Source organism: Mustela lutreola, chromosome 8 (assembly GCF_030435805.1).
Source record: "Mustela lutreola isolate mMusLut2 chromosome 8, mMusLut2.pri, whole genome shotgun sequence".
NCBI lineage: Eukaryota > Metazoa > Chordata > Mammalia > Carnivora > Mustelidae > Mustela > Mustela lutreola.
In genome coordinates this window covers 33,461,475-33,481,690 of record NC_081297.1, presented here as the reverse complement: position 1 = coordinate 33,481,690, position 20,216 = coordinate 33,461,475, and the positions used below count along the sequence as shown (strand labels likewise).

The window sequence follows — 20,216 nt, the reverse complement described above, 5'->3', positions numbered from 1 at the left end:
AGTTGAAAAAAAAAATTAAACCTGTAGTTGGCTTCATTCTGGAATTACCACATTATTAGGAAATCATTGAATGAAATAGGTTTTCTCTTAGTCATATTGATGTGTTCATTGGGCAGTTGTTAAGTAACTTCTCACAGAAAAATATGTTTGCTGCTTCTAAGTGATTGTGTTTCTATGTAATTGGCATTAATAATTGTAGTGCTAATGGTATTAATCAGGGGCAATACAGGCAAGTTACAATTTGCTTTCTTTATATATGCTCCAAATTTGGTAGCCCAGGAAACAATTTAGATTAAAACAATCTTCCCTAAATATATGCTTGCTACCCAAAATTTCCAGCAGTGATCCTCATGTCCCTCTTACTCATCTTTCTGAAGAGTGCCCTACCACTTAAATGACTGTTTACAGCAAAGTGTCTTTCCTCTCGAATTGTGTTAACTATTGTCAAGTCTTGCTGTATCACCTTCTTTGTTAATACTTTAGTGATGGCTTAACCAGTAAGATAGACATGATGTGAAATGTTACTTCTCTTCCTGAAGTAGAGCTTTGGCTCTTCATTTCAGTAATTTCTATATGGACATCATTGTTCAGGAGCATTTATTAAATGCTGATCACTTCAGTGATTTTATGTTCTGCCAGTAATGCATAAATAAAACCGTTAGTTTATGTTATTAGTCTTTTAGGTTTAGGGTGCTGAATGATACTGAGCAAAGAGGCATAGGGCGTGGTGTCAAGGACGGGGTGGATGTGTAAGAGAATACATCTGTAATAGATTCAAATAATTTTATGACATAGTTCTCTCCATTAAGTTCAAAAACTCACTTTTGCACTGCTAGATACTTCTTACCTCTGAGGTGTGGGAGAATTGTACTGCTTAGGTCAGGGATCTCTCTCTGTTTTCTCAGACTCCGGCCTTTTAACTCTTCTTTCACTCTCAGCCTTCAGTAGCTTTGAAGGCAGTTTTGGTTTATATAATCCTCTATGAAAGTGGTAGGCCTGGTAGTTCGTTCAGAGGCTGTATCTTGTTACCCTGAAGATACGGTGTTCCAGTAGAGAGGAGTGCTTTTAGTGGGTTCTTCTGGCAGAACTCTAGTCCTACATTTCTCATGTTGAATGACAGGTTAATTTCAATATCAAAGTTTTAGACTTTTCAGGTCATCTTAGCTAAAAACATTTTTGAGGGTTTGTGTGTGTGTGTAACATTAATTTGGGGAAAACTTTACACATAAACAATTTCTTAGTAAGCCTCATTTTATCCTTGAACTTCTTAAAAGGTGATCTTATACTCTGTATTTCATATTTTTAGATGCCAACACTATTTGTGGAGTCAGTTTTGGAAGTACATGGTAAATTTGTTCAACTTATCAACACTGTTTTAAATGGTGATCAGCACTTTATGAGTGCATTGGATAAGGTAATTTTTAATACATAAATACATACAATTTTCTTTAGGCAGTTTCAGAATGAGAGCTCCTAATTGTGTATATGATTTCTAATCTAGACAAAGTCAAAATAGAAATACAACTTTTAGATTAAAAACTGAGTGATTAAATTGAATGCTTGAATTATATGGGAATTGAATTTCCCATGAGTATGCTACGTAGGGGGACATTGCTAATAAATTAGTATCTTCTAAAAAAATGCTTGTATAATTTTAATATTCCTTAGTGCTGGTTTTTCCTTTTTTAAATATAATACTAAGGTATTATACTGAATAATATTTGAAAAAAAATAAGTATGTTTTCTAAATTTTTGGATTTTGGTATACTTTAAAATAAAGTTTTTACATAGTTATTGTAAGATTTTTAAAAATGTAGTCTTATTTTATCTGTGTTCAGATACCAGTAATGAATTATAGAGACTGTCTTTCGGTAGGAAAAATATATACAGTTTTTTATATATAATTATTATGAGGGATACAGTTAGAAATTTAACCTGCATTAAATATGAAAACAGGAGCACACTACCATCAGAATGCTGTGTTTTGTGTAAGACAGTAACTTTTTTAGATATACAGATTATAGCATACTGTATTGAACCAGCTGCACTTTTACCCCATTACTGGGGGCTAATTACTGGTCTGTTTTCTTATTTAGGCCCTCACATCAGTTGTAAATTACAGAGAACCCAAGTCTGTTTGCAAAGCACCTGAACTGGTAAGTTTTGATGGTTGCTTAAAAGTAATTTTATGGAAAATCAGTATTAGAAAAAAAAAACTGAGGAGAGCATCAAATTAATTTGGCTTTGTGTATCTTTCAGAAAAATAGATGAAATTAAATTATTAAAAATAAAAATGATTGTGTACCTTGTGTATAATTTGGCATTTATTTAAGGAATGCAATCGACCGTGTACTAAAGGAATAACTGACAAGGAAAATACTTCATTTCACAGTGTTTGGCATTTAAAATATGTGTGCTTTGGAATAATTTGCATTACTTCTCCTAGGGATTTTACTGATTTTATCTGAAATCTAAAGGAAATTGTGCAGTAAATTTTTGATAGCCTTTACAGGAAACTGACATACCAAGGTTTTTGTAAGATTTTTAAAAAGTACTTATTTAATATAAGAAACTATCAGAGCCTCTCAAAACTCATCTGGGTGTTCTTTTGAAACTTTTATTATATCAGTGCTTTATTGGGCTTTACACGTTGATTAGTTTTTTTTACTTATTTCTAGTTTTTTGTTTTGTTTAGTTTTGTTTTGTTTTTACCTTATAAAATATATTTTAAGTTCTTTGGGGCATGTTCATAATTTTTAAAACAGCTTTAGGATGGCAAAGAACCTATCCATTGATCTTACTCTGTATTGTTGCCACTTTGCCTCCTTTGAGGCATGATATGTACAGAAGGGCCTTTTCTAAAATTTACTGTCAATTTCTACTTGAGCTTGCTAAGTACTGTGACAACTTATTAAAGAAGTCAGCGAAGGGGATGACTGAGAATGAAGTGGAGGACAAACTCACGAGCTTCATTACTGTTTTCAAGTATATTGACGATAAAGATGTTTTTCAAAAGGTAAGTTGTTAATAGAAAGCTTTAATTGTGTTTTAATCAGCTTTGACTTACTTTTGAACTTTAAATCATCAGAAAGAAAGTAATCTTGAACAAAATTTTTTAATGCAGTTCTACGCAAGAATGCTGGCAAAACGTTTAATTCACGGGTTATCTATGTCTATGGATTCTGAAGAAGCCATGATCAATAAATTAAAGGTAATTTAAGCCTTTGATCTGATCATGTCCTAGAAATTATTCCATGAGCACATAAAGATATTTATTGCAGCATTATATGTAGTAAAGAAATATTTCATTACTAGGTGACTGGTTAAAAAATACAGAATGTATATTTGCATGGTGGGATTGCAAATACTGAATTGAAAAGACAAAATCTCTCTATATATATTGATTTAGAATCATCCACAAGATACAAACCTGCTAACTTTATAAGAGACTTGTATTTACTTAATGAATGAATACACCTATATTATTCCGTTCACAAGTTTTAGAGTGCAGTTGAATTTCAGGTCATTTTTACATCATTTTAGTGTACACACTGATGAGAGAAATAGTAATCGATTCATATTTATCCTGAGTTACTTAGTAGTTGATAATTCCTACATAGTAGTCATTGAATATACTATGTGGCCCTTTTTAAATATACCATTCAGTAGTTACCTTTTGATTTTTAAAAAATAATCTAAACACAAAACATTTTCTATCCCAAGATTAAAGATCCAGATTTTCTGACCTGCTGATGATACAGTTTTGAAAAATTTCAAGGAAGTGGATTTCTTCATTATTCAGTAGATGGTATTAAAAATATGCCTAAGTACCCTCCTGAAACTGACTAGTGATTCAAATATGCCTAGTCATCTTTCTAGGTATTTGATACTATAATACTTCATAAGGTATCTTACTTAGAGTAAATGGAGCATTTTGTAGTGTTGAAATAAGAAACATGAATTTATAGAAAAGTTTTTGTTTTAAAGGGAAATTTACTGTTTTATAAATCTGTGTTTTCATTTAGTCTGCATTGAAGAAGAAAAAAATCTTTGTAAGATTTTGTTTTGAATAGCTGCTTTGGATTATGAATAATATAGGCTTTTGGAGTAAGTACATAAGCAGGACCTTTGACCATAGGCCTATCAGTAGAAACACATTCTTAATAATCGATATGATTTTTTATTTTTCTTTTTTAATCATATATTTTTGAAAACTTTTTTCTTTTACAGCAAGCCTGTGGTTATGAGTTTACCAGCAAGCTACATCGGATGTATACAGATATGAGTGTCAGTGCTGATCTCAACAATAAGTTCAACAATTTTATCAAAAATCAAGACACAGTAATAGATTTGGGAATTAGTTTTCAAATATATGTTCTACAGGTATGAGTATGTGTTCCATTCTGGGCATTTATTAACCATTTCAAATACTCTGATGCAGAGAATTAATGAATAGATGACTGATTACATTTCTTTCAATCAGTGGATGGTAGCTTCTAAAGTTAAGTGTTATATTGAATTGGAATGAAATGTGTCATGTTAGAAATATTGATGGGTTTTATCAACATTTCGAGGAAGGTTAAAAAAAAAGGTGCTTTAGTCACTTAAATAATTTTACAAATTTTTACTTTTAATTTAGATATTTATCTGTTGAACTTTTTTCCTTCTAGGCTGGTGCATGGCCTCTTACTCAGGCTCCTTCGTCTACATTTGCAATTCCCCAAGAATTGGAAAAAAGTGTACAGATGGTAAGTTTGCAGGAAATATGTTGGAAGACCAAAGAAACTTTAATAATAGTCTTCATGTTATATTACTTTAAGTATAGTTCCAAAGTCTTAAGGGCTCATATTATATTAAAGTATATGCACAAATGATAGTTTGTCTGCTTGTAGGAAGAATGTATATTGTAGTTATTTAATACTAAAACTACAATGCTAAGGGTGTCATACAGTTCTTTGTCAAAGTGTGTCTCTTATTTTTATTAAATCTGCTCTTAAGCAGTTTTAAACTACAGAAATTATTAGAAGAAAGTTTAGAACTCAGTACTTAAAACAGTCATTTTCTAATTTTTCATTTGAATTTGGAGACATTTTTATGCCTCCACATTTATCCCTTATAATAGTTATTTTTATTTCTGGCCTGTAATTTAGGTAAGTATATATGGAATGTGAAATAATCTAGAAAAAACGCTTTAAAGTGCAACTGAATATAAGCCTTACAATGCCTACTATAAAACTTTTAAAGAGACTGTATCTTTACAGTTTTATTGGGATATGATTAAGGTATCAGATGTCCTAGTCTGTTCGGGTTGCTCTAATAAAATACCACAGACTGGGCAGCTTATAAACAACAGAAATCTATTTCTCACAGTTCTGGAGCTGGAAACCTGAGATCAGGATGCTAGCATGGTGAGGAGAAGGCCCTCTCCACGTCACAGACTTCTTGTGTCCTCACATGGTAGAAGGAGCTGTGGGGTCTCTTTTATAGTAAGCACTAATCTCATTTATGAGGGCTCCACCCTCATAATCTGAGACCTCCCAAAGGCCTCACCTCCTACTACTAACATATTGGGCATTAGGATTTTAGCATATGAATTTGGGAGGGACACAAACGTTCAAACCATAGCATTATATAACTAATTCATTTAAAGTATAGTTTCAGTAGTTTTTTAGTATATTCACAGTTGTACAACCACGAGACACACACGCAATATCAGAACATTCTTATTGCCCCAGAATTGCCCCTCCAAAACCCCTACCCATTAATAGTCATTCTCTGTTTTCCCCCAACACCCTTCCCCACCCCTCTCAGTCCTAGGCAATCTACTTTCTTTCTCTGTAGATTTGCCTATTCTGGACACCTCACATAGAGTCTTAACATTTGTAACTAACTTAATTCACTTAGCATAATGTCAAGGTTCATCCCATGTTGTCGCATGTATCAGTAGTTCCAGTGCATAGATGTACCACATTTTATTTGTCCATTCATTGGTTGATGGACATTTGGGTTGTTTCCACCTTTTTGGTATATGAAAATGCTACTATGAACATTCATGTACAGGTTTTTGAGTGGACATTTTTCATTTCTCTTGAAACTGACCCTTGATTTTCTAACTCACCAAAAGAGGTTTCTTATTTCTTGACTCGATGGAAGTTTGAATAGCAGTTTTTCTAGAGAAATCTTCATTATCGTTTTTGGGCAGTAACTTGAGGTTGTGATCCAGTGAATTATGCATACATTATGAAGTTTAAAATGAAAATGGTATTTCATTATTCTGTTCCCTAGAGATGTTTGCAGTTATTTGAGTCGTTTTTTTAAAGTGTGTTTTTTGTTCCTTTTAAAATAAGGATTATAAAGAAAATAACACAGTGTAGACTCTGAGTCATCATTTCTGGTTTCCTGTGTCTATTCTGCCATTTTCTATGCTCTGTGACTTTGGGCAAATACCTTTCTGATATTTCTGATGATAGGACTACTCAGTGTTGATACAAAAATAAAATGAAATAATGTAAAGCACTTAGCCTGGTATATAGTAAGTACTCAATAAATGGTAGCTGATAGAGAGGAAGTAATAGTTATAGTAGTAGTGGTAATAGGAGAGTAGAGAAGTATAACAACCAGGTAGATTTCAAGATACCAAGCATTAGACTTTCAGACCAGAGAGTCTAACTTAAGGACTTATTGGGTCTTCTTTAGAAAGGCATAATAGCGTGACCATCTTAAAAACTATATGAAGAAAAGCACTCTGTTAAGTGGGCAGGTTATTATGGGTTTTGCAAAAAGAATAGATGCAAGCTAGTGGTAGGAGATGGGGTAGCCAGGTAAGGCATTTTGATGTACTCACCTTTAACAGTACTAAAACTTACTTCTTAAGAAGTAAGAATTGCAATTAAGGCAGAGAATAGTTGCTGTCAGAAATAGTTTCCTTCTGACTTTATGTTGTTGTTCTCTCCCCCCTTGAAATAATCATTTCCAATAACACTTTTATTAACCCCTTCAACTTTTATTAATGTATAAACCTTCATCAGGATTCAGTTTCCTCATTTGCAAACAAATAGTGGGTTCTTTTCTGACTATGAAATTATGATTCTAAGAGTATTATCCTCTCCATCTGGATTTTCTCTAATTACCAGTAGAGGGAGTTTGTCCTTCTATTTTTTCCTACTAAATCCAAGTGTTTAGTTACCTAGGACTCAGAATCCATTGGTGTACTTAACAGAGTACATTTCCACACATAAATTAATTCATCTTGCCTTAATGATCATTTGTATATCTTGTATCTTAAATATAGCTGTGTATTAAAAATTACTTCATTTTACACATATGAATCTTAAAACTGTGGAAATTAAGCTTTAATTAAAAGTAATTTATTTTGCATATTAGACCAATAAATCTTCATTGTTGTACTTCCTTTGTACCTGGTCTACAAATCTGAATAATATCGAAGAAATATAAAGTATTATGTATTAATGCAGCTCTTTATTAGAAGTGAATTGAATTCTTTACTTTTTAAGGCCGTTTGAGTTTTTTTTTTTTTTTTTTTTTTTAGATTTTGTTTGTTTATTTGACAGAGAGAGAGAGACAGCAAGAGAGGGAACACAAGCAGGGGGAGTGGGAGAGGGAGAAGCAGGCTTCCTGCCAAGCAGGGAGCCCAATGTGGGGCTCGATCCCAGTACCCTGGGATCATGATCTGAGCTGAAGGCAGATGCTTAACCACTGAGCCACCCAGGCGCCCCCAAGGCCTTTTGAGTTCTAATTAATACCCTCACATGGTATTTAAAGGATGGTGTCCTAGCCTGACAATTATTTATTTTAAAATGAGAAGTTTAGGCAAGGTATATATTTTACTAATAAACTTTGGTAACATAATTGTTTAATGATAGAATGAAGCAAGGTTTTATAGCGTTTGTCTTTGAATACCAGATGAATTTATGTTTCCATTTGGTGCTCAGTCTTTTGTTCTTGGGTAGTTATAGACATGAAAATCTTTGTAATCAGATTTAAAATTTAATGGTAAAGGAATGTTTTCTGCTGGCTTATCTATGTCATTATCATTAAAACTTTATTGATAGTACTAGTTGCTAGGAGTAGAAAGAAGCAAAACATTGCTTTCAGAGCTTGGAATATACATCGCGCCACAGGGCTTGATCCGTGAAATATACATCCTTGCGCTTAAATAATTTAGAAAATTTGGTTTTCTCAATTTCAAAATGTTTTATTTGCTTTTGTCCATAATTAAATTAGGAGTTGTGGGGCGCCTGGGTGCCTCAGTGGGTTAAAGCCCCTGCCTTCAGCTCAGGTCATGATTCTAGAGTCCTGAGATCGAGTCCCTCATCGGGCTCTCTGCTCAGCAGGTAGCCTGCTTCCTCCTCTCTCTCTGCCTGCCTCTCTGCCTACTTGTGATCTCTATCTGTCAAATAAATAAATAAATAAATAAAATCTTTAAATATATATATGTGTGTGTGTGTATATATATATATGTATATAAATAAATGAATTAAGAGTTGCATAGTAGTAATTGAATTTTATTGACACCTGTGGAGGTTGTTAATTAGAGCCAACTTCTGGGTTACTTTTATGACATAATTTTGACTTTCATTTGTCTAGATTAGAACCATGCATAAAATCCTAAGTATTTCAGGTGTCAGTCATTTCCTGTTTATCATGCAAGGGGGTTGGTGGATTTGCACCACTGGAGGGAAAGCATGCTCAGCAAGTTTCAGCTTATGAGGACTAAGCAAATGTGGAATGGACTGCTGAAAAAATTCACTAATTATTTTGGCTGGCAGGTCAAACATTGCTGATTGAAATTTTGTTATGGGAGTACAGGAGGTTAGGTTTGATATACAATTAAAAGCTTTAGTTGTAAATATTACATGAGGCACATCATTCTGAAAGTATGCCCACAATTTTGAATTGTGACATGATGTGTTTGCTTATTTTTCGGCTTTACAATGATATTGAGTGTTTTGGTTTTTTGTTTGTTGTTGTTGTTATTTTACATTTCAGTATCATTTTCTCACTATATATTTATGTACTGACTCTTTGAAAGATATGTTTTGAATTGATGTCCTACAATTACACATTCAATTCAAGGAAGGAGTTTTTTAATTTCAAAGCAACATTAATAGAATGTTAAATTTTTTTACAGTAATATCAACAAAAGATGATACAAAGATGAGTACTTTGAAGCTTTGTTTGTATTAGTGTTTGGCTGGATGTGGAAATTAAATTGTAGTTATCACCTTATAGGTAATCACAGAAATATTAACCTGTCACTTCAGCAAGGGCATATGTTGGCAAATAGGAAAATAAAAATGAAGGTATGATTTGCATTTTCATATTGAAATTTATATGATGGTGTTTTGGGTCAGTAATTAGTATTTATAAAGTCCAAATTGCTGTCATTTGAAACTGATAATTAAGCATTGACTGTCCTTTCTGAATTTATACATAAAGTCAAATGTGGAGGGTTGTAGTTTAAGGGAGAGTACCCTGGACAAAATTGTAAGTGAAAAGAGCTGCACTAATATTTGTGTGATCTTGGTCAGGGACTTGCATGGATAGTTTTCTCATCTATAAAATGAGTAAGTACACCAGATGGGTTATAATATCTTTTCTAACATCAACTTTTTTGTGTAGTAATAGCTAAATAAGTTATGTTACAGTAGCTGAAAATAATTGATTATTTTTCTTTTTTACAGTTTGAATTATTTTACAGCCAGCATTTCAGTGGAAGGAAACTTACGTGGTTACATTATCTCTGTACAGGTAATACACATTTCATTATATCTAGTGAAATTTACTGATATAAATATCTTAATAATATAGGAAAGGATTTCTTATAGCCTAATGATAGTTTTTTTCCCTAATGATGGCTTTTCATCTCTTTTCCTCTGTCTACCCTGCTGGTTATCATTAAAGCAACTATTAATGAAGTTTAAGTTCAGCACTTTTTTTTTTTTTTTTAAGATTTTTATTTATTTATTTGAGAGAGAGCATAAGCAGAGGGAGGGGCAGAGGGAGAGGGAGAAGCAGACTCCCCACAGAGCAGGATGCCCAAAGCAAGGCTCAATCCCAGGACTCCAGGATCATGACCCAAGTTGAAGGCAGATGCTTAAATGACTGAGTCACCTAGGCACCCCAAGTGAAGCACTTTTTAGTAGTGCCTTATAAATTTATGCTGCTTATATTTTATTACTGCTTATTAAGAAAGTTTCTGAATTTTATAATAGTTTGTTACATTTCTGTAACACACCAGTTTATCTAGACATTAGAAATTTTATCTAGAAACCAAGACTTGACAAGTCAGATACTCCTAAAAAAAACGTTTCCCTAAATATGTCAGAAAACCTCAGAAAAAAAAATTTTTTGTCATCATTAATCACCTTTATTCTTGGCTCAGATTTTTTACCCTCAAAATAGTGTACATTTTTCCACTCACTTTTTTTTTCCTCACCATAGCACATACCCTCCCCAATGTCCATCACCCAGCCACCCCATCCTTCCACCTCCCTCCCTTCCAACAACCCTCGGTTTGTTTCCTGAGATTAAGAGTCTCTTATGGTTTGTCTCCCTCTCTGGTTTTGCCTTGTTTCATTTTGCATTACCTTCCCCTGTGATCCTCTGTCTTGTTTCTCAAATTCCTCATATCAGAGAGATACGATAATTGACTTATTTCACTAAGCATAACACCTTCTAGTTCCATCCATGTCGTTGCAAATGGCAAGATTTTATTTCTTTTGATGGCTGCATAGTATTCCATTATATTATATATATATATATCCCATCTTTTTTATCCATTCAAATGTTGATGGATATCTAGGCTCTTTCCATAGTTTGACTATTGTGGACTTTGCTGTTATAAACATTGGGGTACACGTGCCTCTTCAGATCACTACATTTGTATCTTTAAGGTAAATACCCTGTAATGCAATTGCTGGGTCAATAGGGTAGCTCTATTTTCAACTTTTTGAAGAACCTCCATACTATTTTTCAGTGTGGCAGCACCAGGGAAATTTCTGTAACCATTATAGCATTGTAAGGATATCTAACCATTTGATTTTTATTTGTGGTGCTGTTGTGCACTGCAATAGCAAATGCTTTTTCCAAAATGTCACAATTAATTTCCAGTAGTTTCTAATTTTAGAAAAGTTTAGTTAGAATCCAGTCCTTTGCTTCTTTCTGGAACCGTAATCCAGTCCTTTGCTTCTTTTTGGAACCGTTGTACACTTATGTGATAGTAGGATTACTACCTGAATGATTGTAGACTGTGTGCAGTTGCTCTGAGTTGCCTGAAGATGTTAACCAAAGCAAACCCTCAAATTCTCTTTCCTTTTGTTAAAACTATGCTTTGAAAATGCATTGAATCAACTTACCTTTTGTATAAGGAAAGGAGGGTATGTGTATCTCTTAGAAATGATGTAAGAAAATTTGATCAGTCAAGTGCCATTAACCTTTATTAGGAAATTCTGTACACTTACATAAGAGAAATTTCATTACGAGAAACTTAATTTCTTTTAAGTGCCATTTATTTGACCAATTTATATTTGTAATATAATGTGTCATTATGTTGGTAATACGTATTAGTACATAATTGGTACATGGTAATACATACTTATACAAGTTTATCTGTATTAAGCAAGTTGGGCTTTTACCTTTTTTCAGCAGTTTGTGAAATAGAGAGATATGATATTCTTAATAAGCGGGTCAGTTTGTACTTGACCTTTCATTTTACATCTGTTGTGAATTTTTTCTACTCTCATTTATTAAACATAATTGGTTTTAAGGAAAAAAATTGCTCAACCAGTTTTATTTGTATTTATTTATTTTTAAAGATCTGTTTATTTTAGAGAGAGGGAGAGTGCACAAGTGGGAAGGAGAGAGGAAGAGAGAATCTCAAGCAGATTCCCTGATAAGCAGGAAGCCCAATACAGGGTTCAATCTCACAGCCCTGAGGTCACGATCTGATCTGAAACCAAGAGTTGGACGCTTAACTGACTGCACCACCCAAGCACCTCACTCACCCTGTGTTTTAGATAACTAAAAGAATTTCTCATACATCTTAATGTATTTGTATTTAATTAATGTATTTGTATTTAATTTAGTTTTACTTCCCCTGAATGTCTTGCGGAGTTTAAACTCTCCTTTTTTCTCTAATTATCTCAGCAATAATCAGCCTGTCTCCTAAAGTATTTTGTGAGGGGCTCACTTTTTTGGTGTTCAGCAATTAATTGTATATAGAAATAAAGAAAAGACTATGTATATAGTTTTTGCCATTGGAATTTGACCTGAAGAGTATTACCATTAACACCTAAATAGGAAAGAAATCAACATTCTTTTCCTGTTTTTGAATAGTACTAAATTCCTAAGCTGGTCCATAATAACCAGATTTTTGGAACTTGTCGTTTGTTCCTTTTTTGGGTTTTACTTTACTGTTGTGTATGTGTGTCTTAATTAAAGCCAAAGAGTTTATTCCTTTGCAAGAGAGATGTTAGCCTTGTATATTCATCAGTTATTTAGTGTATCTAGTTTAGTTATTTAGTTTTGTTTCTCACCGTCCATCTAGTTTAGTTATTTAGTTTTGTTTCTCACCGTCCACCTTTAAGCTTCTTGTTCTGGTGTCTTCACATTTATCATAAGGTTCCAGGGCTCCTTTAATCCTTTGGCTCTGTTTCTGGACTGATTACTTAGAATTCTGTTTCTTTGAATGATCAGTTTATTGTTACAATTTTGTTTTAATTGTAGGTGAAGTTAAAATGAACTATTTGGGCAAACCATATGTAGCCATGGTTACTACATACCAAATGGCAGTTCTTCTTGCCTTTAACAACAGTGAAACTGTCAGCTATAAAGAGCTTCAGGACAGCACTCAGATGAATGAAAAAGAACTGACAAAAACAATCAAATCATTACTTGATGTGAAAATGATTAACCATGATTCGGAAAAGGTATGGGGTGGTATTTCAAGGAATTTAAGCATTATTAACATTATATCTTTTTCACGAGATGTTCTGAGTTTTTAAAGTGAGGTTATAATTGGTAATGCCCTTTGTACTTTGGAAAGCGCTTGAGTCAGCTAACAATGCTGCAGGTTCCTTATAGCTATGAGTTTCTGGAATCACAGAGAAGTTGGTGCCTGTGTGCACTTTATAGTTTGATTTCATTTGTCCTATACTGTGACAGTGTACTGAAAATTGTGAAAGAATTGCTATCAGGTGGATTCTGATTAACTGATGTTAAAAACTGTAGTGTTTCACTTTTTCATGTATTTAATTGATATTTAATTACATACTTCTGTAATAGGGAATGACCACTATTGATATTTGTATGCATAGTTAGCTTGTGTGACCATCCTAAATGCTCTCACTCTCCTGTCCCTTCATTCCAGGATTTAACTAATAACCACCATATATTTGTACTGCCTGTCACAAGAATAGCAAGCTAGTAATATACTTCTTTTCTTTTTAGCTTTTTTTCCTGATAACAAGTTTTTGTTATTGTTATAGTATATCTTGGATATTTAAGTGGTTCAGAAGCAACAGATGTGAGTTAAATCTTCTAAACCAAATTATGCCTATAAGAAAAAATTCTTGTAAATGAGGTGTCATTTTTATTTTGGTGAAGTTAATAGCCTACTATTTCTGTCCTCAGTTCATTTAATTGATGATATATTTTTTTAAGATTGATTTATTTGAAGGGGGTGGGAGGGGTAGAGGGAGAAGAGAATCCTAAGCAGACTCCCTGCTGAGTATAAAGCCCAACTTGGGGCTCAGTCTCATGACTCTGAGATCATGACCTGAGTGAAACCAAGAGTCAGACACTTAACTGCTTCATCCAGGTGCTCTTAATTGATGGTATTTTGTAGCCTATAACTGAACAGCTTTAAATGGCGTATATTCTGAAATTCAAATCAAGCTTTTCTTAATACTGAGAAATGATTTTTCTGACTTCAGAATCCTAACAAAATACTAAATTCCTAATATTTTAATTAAGTCAAGTAATTATAAGTTAAGCATGATTTTTTTAAAACCTGAAGTTTGTTAAATTTGTAAGCTAAATTAAGTATCTAAGAAGCTGTATAGTTTTCTAAAATGTATTACTTTAGCTGCCCAGAAATGTACAAAATATAGATTCTTGTTTGCACATTAAATTTTAATTATGAATCTGCCATTCCTTAACAGAACTTGTAGCTTATTATTGAGCGTGAGTTCATTTGCCAGGTGCTTTTTGATCCTGCTGATAAGAAAACTCACTGTATGATCAGAGTGGTGATCAGAGTTGTGATTATAAAAATTAGCTTAACAACTTTAACTTGAGAAAAGGCCACTTGCTTCAGGTAGATTGAATAAAACATGAGTTCAAGGGTAAGCTTTCATCAGAACCACACAGGGTCACGTGTGCCACTGGAAACTACTTTCTTCTGTCATCCGGTTATTTATAATCTGTATTTTGTTATTACAATACTTTAAAAGACATTTGGTTGCTCACTTTTTCAAAATGGGGTGATAGAAAAACTATGAGCCTAGTAGTTCATAAGAATTAAAATGTTAAATTCTGTTTAAACCAATGAGCTATGACTGTTTATCCAATGCTTATTTATAATAGTCGGGCCAAGAAATAGCTTATTTCTAAATCTAAACAGATTAAAATTCAAGTGTAAAATTAGAATTGATTTTAGCCTCTTTTCTTTCCTTGACAGAAGAAAGCTACTATTCTCTTAAATAATTCTTTATAATGTGAAATTAGTCTTTTTTAGTCATTTAAGTTTATGGCACATTATTTACAGCAACTCTAATTATTTTAATTTTTATAAATATAAATTAATTATTTTTAATTGTAGGAAGACATTGATGCAGAATCTTCATTTTCATTAAATATGAACTTTAGCAGTAAAAGAACAAAATTTAAAATTACTACATCAATGCAAAAAGACACACCACAGGTAAGTGATTTTTAATGTCATTTCTTTTGGAAAGATTTGAGCATTGGACTTCACAAGTGGTAACTGAAATAATGCAAAACTTTGCACATCAAAATTAATAATGCAATGCATTTTTCTGGTTTATTCTCTGAATTTACTAATTTTGCAAACAAAACTGCTGCCAGTATCTTAGATTATAAAAACAGTAATATAATGGGTATCTAAGGAAAAAGGTATTACACTATACGCATACTTACTTTCAGACTATATTAAAATGTGGAGTGTTGCTTGGATTCTTCACAAAAATTTTTACCTTGAGTAGTAATATAATGTCGCATATCTTTTATTTGTAAAATAAGGGAAAGCTTTATCACATTTTTTCAAAGAAGTCTTTAGAAGTGTTTCTCAGAATTCATGTGCAAATGAACCACTTGGGATCTTGTTAATGCTCAGAGTGTGATCTAGTAATGTCCAGAGTAGGATTCAAACTACCAGATGAGCTGGTTTGCAAGGTGAACATCTACTGTTGATCTTTTTTTTTTTTTTAAGATTTTATTTATTTATTTGACAGATAGAGATGACAAGTAGGCAGAGAGGCAGGCAGAGCGAGAGGAGGAAGCAGGCACCCCGCTGAGCAGAGAGCCCGATGCGGGGCTCGATCCCAGGACCCTGGGATCATGACCCGAGCCGAAGGCAGAGGCTTTAACCCACTGAGCCACCCAGGCGCCCCTCTTTTTTAACTCAGTAATGATTATTGCTTTGTTATGGGATAGCCTGGTAATGTCACTTAAGTTTCTCGATTCCCTTCTATGTGCCACCCTATCCTTGGTCAGGATGTAAAGTTACATAAGATGTCAGTCACTCTTCAGGAGCTTACTCCCTCACGGGGAGACCAGTGTCAACTAATCGTTAATTAAATTTGAACACAAAAATGTTTGCAATCCCATTATTCTCTACACTAGTGAATACTAATTTGTAATTTGTGGATTGTATTTTATCTTTTATTTTTTAAAAAGATTTTATTTATTTATTTACTTATTTGAGGGGAGAGCAGCAGAGGAAGATTGAGAGAGAATCTCAAGGAGAAATCTTTTTTTTTTTTTTTAAAGATTTTATCTTTTTATTTGACAGACAGAGATCACAAGTAGGCAGAGAGGTAGGCAGAGAGAGACAGAGAAGCAGGCTCCCTGCCGAGCAGAGAGCCTGATGTGGGGCTCGATCTCAGGACCCTGGGATCATGACCTGAGCCGAAGGCAGAGGCTTTAACCCACTGAGCCACCCAGGTGCCCCTCAAGGAGAAATCTTGAAAATTAACTGTTCTATGTCATTTAGGTTCTACTTTATTGCTTGTTTACTTGAAATACATTTTACAAGAGTGTTAATTTTTTTTTATAACCTTCCAACTTTAACCCAAGAAATTATAAATAACTCACTGTAGATACTCATTTGGTAATGGTTATGTGATAATGGGCATATGATAACTGTATTAATTTGATGCTCAGTATTGATGGGAAGTTTATGTAAACTCACTGATAAAATGAATTATGAAAGATTCAGTGACTTAATGTCTCATTTGCTTCCTCCCCCACCCCTGTGAAACAGGAAATGGAGCAGACTAGAAGTGCTGTAGATGAGGACCGGAAAATGTATCTCCAGGCTGCTATAGTTCGTATCATGAAAGCACGAAAAGTACTTCGGCATAATGCCCTTATTCAAGAGGTAAAAGGAGGGGAAGCCCTCAAGGCTTTTTGAGATAACCAGTATTATCAATGAATGGATTAGGAATGCTTCTTTGTCAAATGGTACATAAATAATAGGATTCCAAAAGAGCATAAAGAAATGCCTCATCACTTAATGAAAACAGTACTTACTTATAATTTCAGTATTAAGTTCAAGTTTGCTTTGGCTCAGATATAGAGGCCTGAAGTTCACCAATATTTTGAGCCTTTTGTCCAGTTATTGGAGGAAATTGATGATTTCAAATAATCATTCATTCCATAAATATATGAGTGTCTACATGTGATATAGTGCTGTGCTAGTCATTAGGAATGTGATGCAGAGTAACCCAAGATGTGGTTCCTGCCTTTTTGAAGTTCACCTTCTAATAGGGAAGAACTACATTATTGAAATAGTATGCAAGCAAAATAAAAAATTACATTAACATGCACTGAAAAAGAGCTACAGTAGTATAAGAATGTATACAAAAGTATTGACTCAGGGGATGTTGGGGAAAGCTTTCTTGAGAAAGTGTTTAGTTCAGCTAGGACCTGGAAGGTAAGTGAGGTTAAGTAGGAGCTGGAGCATGTGGGTGTGTATTTAGATAGATGAAGTAATTTATAGTTTAATTTAGTTATGGATGAATATTACTGGATTTTGCTCTGTGTTCTGCTTTGTAATTCCTTCACAACAGAAACATTAGACTTTTTTCTTATTTTGCATTAAATTTTTTTGTCATCAAACCTTGAGCTCATTGTTTCCTCTCTCCTTGTGCACTGCCATCCGAGCTTAAAAAATTCAGGACTGTTCATGGGATTCATTTGCTTGATGTATCACATCCATCCATTTAGGATGATTTTATTCATTTTAATCAGTATGATTTCATAACTACTTTAAGTACATTTTTCCCATATGGGTTAGGTCTGTTTGATGGGACCTCAGTACATCTGAGGCACTTTCACAGCTGATTGGTTAAAAGTAATTATTTATAGCTTACTAATTAGCAGTACTTTGACATCCATGTCTCTCTTACACAGGTGATTAGCCAGTCAAGAGCTAGGTTTAATCCTAGCATCAGCATGATTAAGAAATGTATTGAAGTTCTGATAGACAAACAGTACATCGAGCGCAGTCAAGCATCAGCAGATGAATACAGTTACGTAGCGTGATGTCGCTCTCCTCTAGTGTGAGTGTGAGAAGATCATTGCCATCACCATTTGGTGTGTTCCTGTGGGAAAAAGCAGGCCTGTGCCTCCATAATTTGGTCATTTGGCAGCCCCTGTTTTTCTGCTGTTTACAACATCACCAGTGCCACGTCATGAGCGTCAGAGAAAATGCCTAGAGATATTTCAAGCTCATGTCATTATGACATTTCTTAAAACTTTATTAAAAGAATGAGTGAAGTATTGCTGAAATGTGGGAATTTGGTTGGGTACCATGCTTTTTCTCCCCTTCACGTTTGCAGTTGATGTGTTTTTTTTTTAATGTATCTTAAAGAACATAAAATAAAAAACTTAAATATTGTAATATGACAGATAACATAATAATTGTATCTACATTAAAATGACAAACATGATATTGCTGCTTGTCAAATAAAAAAAATAAAGAAATAGAATGCCTTTTTTATGTGGATGGAGTATCACATATAATAGTATATGTATAAATGTTCTCATGAGTCATCAAAGCAGCTAATACAGCTTTAGTTGCATTTTTATCTGAATGATTTAATTCACTTTTACTCCTACTTGAGTCCTACATGAAAAATGTCTAGATTGTTGTACTTGAATGCATAAAAATGCATTCAACATAAAGAATGTTTTATTTTCATGGATTGGAACTGCGTTGGATATGAGTGTTTTGGATGTTGAAGATTTTATTCTATCGAGAGTTTCTGGTGATGCGCTAACACCACAGAAATAAAGGATGAGGAGAATATGTGGTGGCCTCAGGTCTGGCATAGAAAGAGTTTCTCGCTCAAAATTTGTCTTCTGTTTTCATAATACCTTAATTCTAATATAAGCAAATACCACAGCTCTCTTACCTCCCTATCTTTCTCTGAGTTGTAGGAGATCCTGGGATACCGGTGTATTCTTTCCATTTTCCTATCTATATATTACCCATACAACCCTAACATTTTGACACTAGATTGACTCTCACAAGTCACAGGTGTGCTTAGCAGTGCATAACCTAAGTGCTGTTTGGGGGGGGGTTGTTTTTGTTTTTGTTTTTGTTTTTTGGTCTGTATGGTGCATTACACCAGGTGCCACTTATATAGAGACATGAAATTCCACTATTTTGTTTATTATATATATATTAACAGCAGTATTAGAATACTCTGGTCTATTATATTTATTACCTCTCTACCCCACACCACTACGACACACATAATGTGATTTTTTTAAGCTGAAATATTTTAATGCATTTCCACATGAATCATTTTACTTATAATACTTAAGTTTGTGTCTCTGACCAATAAGATCTTTTTTAAAAACAACAAAAACACAACTATAATGGCGTTTTTATACCTAACAAAAATAATAATTACTTAATATCATCTAATATGTGGTCCATATTCAAATTTGTTGCAAAATGGCTTCTGCAGTTGGTTTGTTGGATTGCACTTTTTCTGACTCGTGTCTCTTTAAGTGTTGAAAAAAACTACCAACTCCCAACGACTTACTTCTATACTGTATTTCTCATTTTATCTTTCTTCCTAGAGAGGAAGTAATGGCAAACCATAGAATATTGTACATGCAATGTCAAAAAACAAACCTTTGTTTTGATAACTTGTTGGTAAAGTTTCCAAATTGATTCTTTTTTTCCTTAAATATTTATAAATGTTAAATTTAAGTCTTATCTTGGTATCTAAATTGTCAAGAAAATATATTATATTGAAAAATTGACAAAATAGTTGTGCTGAGGTCTACAGAAATGACTGACAAGAGCTTTCTTCACATCTTTTGCTCATTTTACTTGAAAGAAACAGTAAAGGTATGCTTGTGCATGAGGCGGAAGAGGCCAGATACATTTGACCAAGTCACCATCTGAAAGGGGCAGTGTTTCAAATCAATTATAGCACACAACTTCCGCTGAGGAGAATGAAGGGAAGGTTGCAGTTTGGTCAAGTTAGGTCAAGTATTTGAAGTCATTACTGCTGAAGACCCTTGCACACAGCCCAGAGCACTAACCTGGCAGACCCTGTGTGTGGTCCCTAGTGCTCTCATAGGCAGAGAGGGTCAGAGCTACAAAAGGGAAAGAGGAGGAAAGAGAGGAAAAGCTTCTCTGTGCTTGATCTTGGAAAACAAAAATAATGTGAGCAAAACTTTCAGGAGCTTTTAAAAAATTAGTATTAACACTGAGATAGTTAACACAGATGAGTCCGTGATAACCTTTTCAGCCAGAGAGCATGCAGCTTTTGTGCGCACTCATCCTCCTTGAAGCCAGATTATTTTACTTCCTGCTGTAGGTTTATTCTAGGGTTTGGGCCAAGATTTTATGACAGTTTGCTTTAATATAAACAAGAGATACTCTAGGATTTGTGTTTTATTTATAAATTAACTACCTTTATAGAATTTTA

At 33.7% G+C, this 20,216-nt stretch overlaps 1 protein-coding gene across 3 annotated transcripts in view; it reads left to right on the top strand.

Annotated features, from left to right (window-relative positions):
* The window catches only part of CUL2 (cullin 2), a 101,664-nt gene extending 83,194 nt beyond the window's left edge, over positions 1-18,470 (top strand). For all 3 annotated transcript variants that reach the window (XM_059184247.1, XM_059184246.1, XM_059184248.1), the window contains exons 11-21: positions 1,307-1,414; positions 2,097-2,156; positions 2,888-3,016; positions 3,125-3,211; positions 4,231-4,383; positions 4,671-4,748; positions 9,705-9,771; positions 12,748-12,950; positions 14,843-14,944; positions 16,526-16,642; positions 17,677-18,470. In XM_059184247.1, coding sequence (XP_059040230.1) covers positions 1,307-1,414; positions 2,097-2,156; positions 2,888-3,016; positions 3,125-3,211; positions 4,231-4,383; positions 4,671-4,748; positions 9,705-9,771; positions 12,748-12,950; positions 14,843-14,944; positions 16,526-16,642; positions 17,677-17,808 — 1,236 coding nt within the window. In that variant the 3' untranslated portion in view covers positions 17,809-18,470. The remainder of the gene's footprint in view (positions 1-1,306; positions 1,415-2,096; positions 2,157-2,887; positions 3,017-3,124; positions 3,212-4,230; positions 4,384-4,670; positions 4,749-9,704; positions 9,772-12,747; positions 12,951-14,842; positions 14,945-16,525; positions 16,643-17,676) is intronic.
* The last annotated feature ends 1,746 nt before the right edge of the window (positions 18,471-20,216 follow it).